Here is an 8,465-nt window from a genome sequence, read left to right on the forward strand (position 1 = left end):
CTGGGAATGTCCCACTCCAGGGCATCTTACTAGCTGGATGTTACCTCACAAATACTTTTACAGATGATCAGTGCCACCAAGAATGCTGGTCTGAAATGTGCTCACAGATTAGCAACTGCCCAGGGTCACAGCAATTCAGTAAGTGAAGGCTCTTCTGGGCCAAGAATGACAAATAGCCTCCACAGTGACAGGCTCAGGGCTGAGGCAATGAAAGGAGGCTCACCAGAGAATGCATCCAGGCGATCTCCCCATTTTCTCACTCTTACAGCCTTCATGAGGGATCTGACTGCGCTTGTTCAAGGCAACACAGTTAGTGAAATATACACAGTTCCTGCTCTGTGAATTTTCTTCTACAAATCCATCCACTCTGGGCACCATGGGACTGCAGACATCAATCACTTGTGATTTCTGCCTTGGAAGTCCAGAGATCCACGTGACAGAGAAGATGGGTGCACAAATCATGATGACACAAGGCAGGACATGCAATGAGTGGTCTGAGACAGAAGCAGAATGACGTGGTGTCTGAAGGAGAGAGCAGTATTTTTCCTTGTTGAGAATCAAAGAAGACTTCACCAAGAAGGTGGCATTTTAATATAGTAGTCACAGACCGGAGGTCACCACCTGAATCTGGCCCATAGATGTGTGGGAAGGCAGCAGACACAACCTTGCGTAAGGCAGCACAACCAGCAAGCATGCATGTTGTCTGGAAAAACTCTTCGGTCCAGGCATGTTGCAATAGGGACTGGACAGGACAGATGAGAAACTGAGTTTGCAAGATGGACAAGACCCAGGTTTATGAGCATGTTGCCAAGGAATCTGAATCTTCTGTCTTACTGAGCATTTGCCATGAAGAGATCCTTATGGGGTAGAACTGCCCTGTGACTCTCCAGTCCTCTCCAGGAGGACACGTAAGAAGAATGGAGAAGAGATTGTCAAAATACTCGAGTCATTCTTGCTTATTTGGTGACAGTATTATATGCCAAGAGGAGTTATAATTATGGGACTGAGAAAACTCCAAGAGGATTAGCAGATGAAGTTTTTTGTGTGGTTAAACCAAGAAACAAGCACATATAAAATGGTATGTTATTGGGAATAGAGCATATTCTGTGTGAGCTTCATTTGTAATACAGTACACAGATAAAGATTCCTGGAGAAACCAGCTCTCAAGCATGGCTCCCTTGAAATCAGCACCACCTGCCTTCCTCTCCCTGCTCCGCTCCAAGCAGCCAGTCTCTGCGTTGCTCTGAGTCCTGCAGGCTGGGAGAACTCCACTTTTAGTCATCGCTTTATTTTCACTTAATATGCCAATTATGGGTCTTGCTGATCTGTTCATGGGCAGCTTTCCAGAAGACCTGTCTCACTTGTGTAGATTGAATCAATTATGCTGATTCTATTCTGGTGGCAGCACCTGCAAGGCAATTATTATGCAGGTTCTCCACTTCTCACTCCTGATTTGCATCTGCAGCGTGTTCAGTAATCACCTCTCTTCTTCTTGCACCCTATCTATATCTGGACACAGATACTGGAGTTGTTCCTCTCTCTGAGCCTGAGGAATGGTGAATTTAGCATTTCCACTGCAGAGTAAATACAGAATTTTTGAACGCAAAGCTCTGTTGGCTACATCTTGGTGTGCCGGAACCTTAGCTAGCTTTTCCAGAATGGAATGAAACCACTGAACCAGAGCCAAGAGACCTGACTTTCAGCCCTAATTTTGCCAGTGACTCTGTGCTAGACTTCTGTGGATTGTATTCACAGCATCTCTTCTCCTTCCCCCTTCACAGTGGCATCCAGCATTCCCTAGCTATGAGATTTCGGTGAACTGATCTTACCTCTAGCTCTAAGGTGAGGCCCTGTTTTGCTTAAGCCCGTATACGTATCCCGTTCCAATGGCCACAGTGATGGGCTCAGAGAAGAGACAGACGGTGTGCAGTGCAGGTGAATCAGGGCCAAGACTAACTTCTGGAGCTTTGATTGAATTATTGGGGAAAATGGAGTCCCAGGGAGGAAGCATGTAGTTCTGAGATGTTTTAGGACCCATTTTCATTCTACAATAGGAGATGGGTGTGGGGGGGGGGAGAGACAGAAGACTAACTTATCCCATTCTCAGCGTTGGGGTCTTAGATCAAGTCTGATATAAAGCTAAATATACCTCTGGACTGTTCAGTTATATGAACTAATAAATCCCTTTTTTGTGTAAGCCTGTTTGGATTGAGAGTTTAATTTCTTGCAACCCAAAGCATCTGAACTGTGTGGCATTTGGTGAGTTACTTTCCCTGTCTGAACTTCAGTTTCCTCATCTGCTACCAAAGGGGCTGGGCTGGCTAAGGTCCATTCCAGCTCTGAGATTCTGAGATGCTTTGATTTTGCTTCCAGTTCTTTCTAGTGCCCCTGGCTGTTTTCCCTGGTGAGAAACAAAGGAAGTGTGAGTGTAGACTTTGTCATTGTAGTGTAGATGGTGGTAGGAGTGGGTCAGGAAAGGCTACCCAGAGGGAAGTATTATTTTTAATTGAGGCCCAATGAATGAGGGAAAGTGAGGGTGGGGAAACATAGTGTATACATTTCAGGCAGTGGGAGCAGCCAGTTGGAGATGAAAGATCTGGGGATGGGTTGGCTTGATGTCTTCAAGTCATAATTGTAAAAGCAAACACCTGCCCAACCTTGAAGCGCAGGTGCCCATTCCTCTCCCACATCTGCCTTCAGAAAGAAGATCCTCCTCTCCCTCCTACTGGCACCTTCCATTTCTGTTGTGACTGCAAATTCCTTGAGCATAGACAATATGCCTTAATCAACACAGGGCCTCTGTAGGGCCAGCATGGCGCGCTCTCTGCACACAGTTAGTTGAATTCCAAGTGGAAGAACAAGATGAGTAAAGTCTCAAAAGTGCAAAAGAGAGTGACAAGCTCTGACAACAAACAGGAGAAAAGCTGGTTGTAGTGAGGACTTGAGTGGAAGACAAGAGGAAACGGGGCTACAAAATTATGTTTGGAGAGAGCCTCAAATGCCAAGATAAGGTATTGGGCTGTAAGTGACCTTTATAGAAGGCATTAAATAATAAGGTAATCAGAGGACACATCTGTGCAACCAAAATGCATTTAGTCTGTTTAATGACACAGGCCATTGACAGAACATTTGGGAATGGGGGATTTGTGTGAGCTGAAAATACATTATGCTCCAGAGACAGCTTGGGAAGTTTCTGGCTTTTGCTTTTGGCAATCTTCCAAGAATAATCAATTATGTGTTTAGGCTCATTCCCCACAGGTGTGGACAATCAGGATGCTGGTAAAAAGGCTAATTCATGGTAGAAATGTGGCACATTCAGTTATGGGGGTGAATGCAGAGCAAGCCAGACTTTGCTTGGTTCCCCTCACAAAGGATACACATGTGCACACACAAACACACATGTACACACAAATGTACACACTGTGTTTAACAACTCTTCTTACCCAGATCTTCACAGGGACCTGGAATCTGAACAGGCTGTGAACTACTCTTTCAATTCAACATATCCAACGTTTCTAAGAAACAAACTCATTCTTGTTCTTCCTCAACCCTAATCTTCTTCATTAGGGTTGACTTATGCATTTTTTATTTCCCTTCCTTTTCTAACAGGGCACCAATATCTTCTCAATTTTCTAGGCCTGAAAACTGATCATCGTCTTAGAATCCACCTGCTGTCATTGCCTTCTCAGCCAGTCTCCAAGTCTTGCAAATTTGATGCTTATCACCATGCCTTTATCCTGATAAGGGATCTGATAACTCCATACTTGTATTTTCATTGAGGCTCGTCTGAACAACTGTTATAATCAAAATAGCCTTAATTTCTGAAACAATCTCAAATTTACAGAAAGTTTTAAAAGCAACATCAAAACTTTTTTCCGCTGAACCATTTGAGGATAAATTGCCAATATTATGCCTCATTACCATCAAATAATTTAGTCACCACTGTAACCATCATTTATTGTAACAATAAAACCATCAAATTCAGAAAATTAAAATTAATACATTACTACATTCTAATCCACACTCTACCAGTCCATGGCTTAATGCTTCCTTTTTTCCCCCAGTTTTTTTATTGTGGTAAAATACACAAAACATAAAATTTACCATCTTAAATATCTTTTGCTTTTAACAGAATTCTTTGAAGAATAGAAGTTTTAAATTTTGATGAAGTTCAATTTATCAAATTTATTATGAATCATACTTTTTGTATCATATAAAAAAATCTTTGCCCAGCCCAAGGTCACAAAAATTTTCTCCTATGATTTCTTCTAGAAGTATCATGGTTTTATATTTTACAATTTGGCCTATAATCCAATTTGCGAATCTGTGTATGTGGTGTGAAATATGAGTAAAAATTTATTTCTTACATATCTATATCTACTTGTTGCAGACTTTTTAATGAAAAGACTATGAAGTCCTCATTGAATTGCCTTTTTATTATGTCAAAAGTGAGTTGATGGGAGTGACAACAGCAAAGTGGCAGATTAGGAAGATCCAGGCCCTCATTCCCCTATGGAGACACTGAAATAGTAGCATTGAAAATACTTTATGAGTATTCTAGAAACCAGCTGGGAAGCTACAGAACCTAGGCAAACACATAGCCAAGAAAAAAATTACTGAAAAGTATAGAAAAATTTATGGCCTTTTGCTCACCTTCCCCTCTCTCCCTACCAGGTGCAGTGCAGCACCTTCGGGAGAAAATTCCATAATTCCTGGCTCCTCCATTAGGACAGAAAGAAAAGGGTGGAACTTGCAGCCAACATTCTGGCTTGTCTGGGGATGCCTGAGGGACTGGGTTCTGTTTCCCTGACTAGGACTGCTAACGGCAACGGTGGCACAGTGTAGATACCCGGGTGGAGGCCATGCTGAAAACAGAGACAAGCACTGCGGCATGTCAGCATCAGGGAGCCTACAATTCCACAGACAGGCATGAGAGAAAGAAGAGATTATGGTCAGAGGAATGCAACAGAAAGGGAAACCAAAAGCTTCTGATAAGAAACAAGGGCAAGCCTCTAAGGGAAATTTAGACAGTTGAAACCAGCCATATGTATCAGAATAAAAAACACATTCACAAGCCCAGGGAAGACACATGCCCAGAAAATGTCTGAGAGGTCCCAGAACCTCTGTTTGGTGAAGGTCTTCCCCTACACAAAGCCCGTTAATAAAGACTGTGAGAGGAAGGTATTCATGCAAATGTTCAAATCTCAACAAAAGATCACAAGGCATACAAAGAAATAGAGAAGGATGGCTCAATCAAAGAATAAATTAAACCTTCAGAAACTGACCCTAAAGACATACAGATCTCCAAATCACCTGACAAAGCATGTAAAACAACTATCAGTTGTTTTAAAGATGCTCAACCAGATAAAAGAGAACATAAATAGACAAACAAATGGAATCAGGGAAAGGACACATGAACAGACTGAGAATATCAACAGAGAGAACAGAGAGTAGAAACTATAAAGAAGAACTGAACAAAAATTCTGGAGATGAAAAATATAGTAACTTAATTGAAAAATTCACAAGAGGGGTTCAATAGAAGACTTGATCAAGTAGAAGAAAGAATCCATGAACTTGAGAACAGGTCATTTGAAATTATAAACTCAGAGACCAAAAGATAAAAGAATGAAGAAAAATGAAAAGAGCCTAAAGGACTTATGGAACATCATCAAGTGATCAATGTAGGCATTACAGGAGTTTTAGAAGAAGAGAGAGTGAAAGAGGAGAAAACTATTTGAAAAAATAATGGCTGAAAACTTCCCAAATTTGACGAAATAAATGGATACACAAATTCAAGAGCCTCACCAAACTCCAACTAGGATAAACCTAAAGAGACCCACACTGACACACATTATAATCAAGTAGCCAAAATTAAAATACAAAGAGAGAATCTTGAAAACAGTATGAGGAAAGTGGCTCATGATATACAAGGGAGTCTCTATAAGGTTATCAGTGAATTTTTCAATGGAAACCTTACAGGCTGGAAGGCAGTGAGACAGCATATTCAAACTGATGAAAAATATTTTAATAAAACTATTAACCAAGAATAATCAAAATGGCAAAACTGTCCTTCAAAAATGAAGGAGAAATTTAGCCTTTCCCCAATAAATAAAAGCCACGGAACTTCATTACCACTAGACCTGCCCTACAAGAAATGGTAATGGGAGTCCTCTGAGTTGAAATGAAAGGATGCCAGAGAGCAATGTGAAGCTATAGGGAAATATAAAGTTCTTTAGTAAAGGTAAATATACAAACACAGAAACCTGTATTGTTATAATTTTGGTGCACAAATCTACTTTTAATTCATATATAACATTTAAGGCAAAAGCATAAAAATAACTATATTTACACATAAAAAACTAGAAATAGAAGGAAACTACCTAAACATAATAAAAGCTATATATGAAAAATCCACAGTGAACACGATACTCAATGCTGAAAGAATGAAAGCTTTTCCTCTAAGATCAAGAACAAGGCCAGGATGCCCACTTTGTCACTTCTATTCAATATAGCACCTGAAGTTCTAGCCAGAGCAATAGGCAAAAAAAGAAAAAAAAAAAAAAAAGAAATAAAAGGCATCCAAATTGGAAAGGAAGAAGTAAGATTATCTCTGCTCACAGATTCTATGGTCTTATATGTAAAAACAACCCTGAAAATTCCACAAACAGCCCTGTTAGAACTAATTAATAAATTCAGCAAAGTATCAGGATACAAAGCCAACACACAAAAATAAACTGGATTTCTATACACTAATAATGAACAACATGAAAAGGAAATTACAAGAATAATTCTACTGATAATAGCATCATAAAGAATAAAATATTAGGAATTAACTTATCCAAGGAGGTGAAAGATTTACACAATGAAAACCACGAAGCATTGCTGAAAGAAATTGAAAAAGACATAAATAAATGGAAATATATCACATGAGCATGGATTGGAAGACTTAATTTTATTAAGTTGTCACTACTACTCCAAATGATCTACAGATGCAACTCCTATCAAAATCTTGACATTTCTGCAGAAATAGAAAAACCCATCCTAAAATTTCCATGGAATCTTAAGGGACTCTGACATCACCAAACAACCTTGAAAAAGAACGTGGCTGGAAGACTCACACTTCCCAATTTCAAAACTTACTATTAATATAAAACTATGCTAATCAAAACAGTGTGGTACTGGCAAAAGGGCAGACATATAAACTGATAAAATAAAATAGAAAGCCTGGAAAAAACACTTTCATATATGGACAAATGACTTTTGACAAGGGTGCCAAGATCAGTTGTTCGGGAAAGGATGGTCTTTTCAACAAATGGTGCTAAAAAAATGGAATATCCATATGAAAAAGAATGAAGTTGGTCCCCTACATATTACCATACACAGAAATTAACTCAGAATGGAAAAAAAAGACCCAAACATAAGACCTAGAGCTATCAAACTCTTAGAAGAAAATATAGGAAAAATCTTCATGACATTGGATTTGACAATGATTTCTTGGATATAACACCAGAGACACAAGCAACAGAAGAAAAAATAGAGAAATTGGGCTTTGCAAAATTTAAAAAATATTGGGCATCAAAAGACAACATAAACAGAGTAAAAAGGCAACTAACAAAATGGAAGAAAATATTTGTGAATCATATATCTGGTAGTGGATTAATATGCAGAATACAGGCCAAGGCACAGCTGGGTCTGAGGGCGGAGCATTCTTGAGGTCATCCACATGTTCTGACTGGGAAAAACTGGTCGCCATGCTGAAAGGAGTGCGCATAGACTATGGTCCTGCCACGGAGCAGCTTCTGCTGTATTTGGACAATTCCAATGCCCTGGGGAAGAAGTTGATCATTCAAGACATTGATGAAACTCATGTCTTTGTAATAGCAGAATTGGTTAATGTCTTCCAGGAGCGAGTGAGTGAATTAATGGACCAAAATGCTTTTTCTCTTACCCAGAAGTGAAAATACTAGATATTGACCACTGAGGAATTATAAGCAGCAAATACAAAAGACTCACCACTCAGTATCGTATGTGATTGATTAGACTTAGAGGGTTGCTTAGGAGCCTGCTACGGGAAAGACTGAGGGGCCATTTGTCCAGATAAAAGCCCCGTGAACTGATTTTTGTACCCTAGAATTAAAAAAAAAAAGGCTTTAAAAAATACCCAGAATATGGGAGAACTACTAAAACTCAACAACAAAAAAGCAAACGATACAATTCAAAAACGGGCAAAGGATTTGAATAGACACTGACTCTTCAAAGATTTGCAGATGGGCCATAAGCACATGAAAAGATGTTCAATATCACTAATCATTAGGGAAATGCAAATAAAAACTGCAGTGAGATAACACCTCACACCTGTTAGAATGGATACTATCAAAACACAGGAAATAGAAAGTGATGGTGAGGGTGTGGAGAAATAGGAACACTTGTGCAATGTTTTGGGGGATATAAAATGGTATAGCTGC

General features: G+C 39.6%; 1 protein-coding gene across 1 annotated transcript; it reads left to right on the top strand.

Annotated features, from left to right (window-relative positions):
• Positions 1 to 7,661: 7,661 nt before the first annotated feature.
• On the top strand, positions 7,662 to 8,150 carry LOC123625484 (general transcription factor IIH subunit 5-like). Its single transcript, XM_045534043.1, has one exon. The coding sequence runs from the start codon at positions 7,662 to 7,664 to the stop codon at positions 7,956 to 7,958; it is 297 nt and encodes a 98-aa protein (XP_045389999.1). The 3' UTR covers positions 7,959 to 8,150.
• Positions 8,151 to 8,465: the final 315 nt, after the last annotated feature.

The sequence above is a fragment of the Lemur catta genome, chromosome 20 (genome assembly GCF_020740605.2).
Source record: "Lemur catta isolate mLemCat1 chromosome 20, mLemCat1.pri, whole genome shotgun sequence".
Lineage (NCBI taxonomy): Eukaryota > Metazoa > Chordata > Mammalia > Primates > Lemuridae > Lemur > Lemur catta.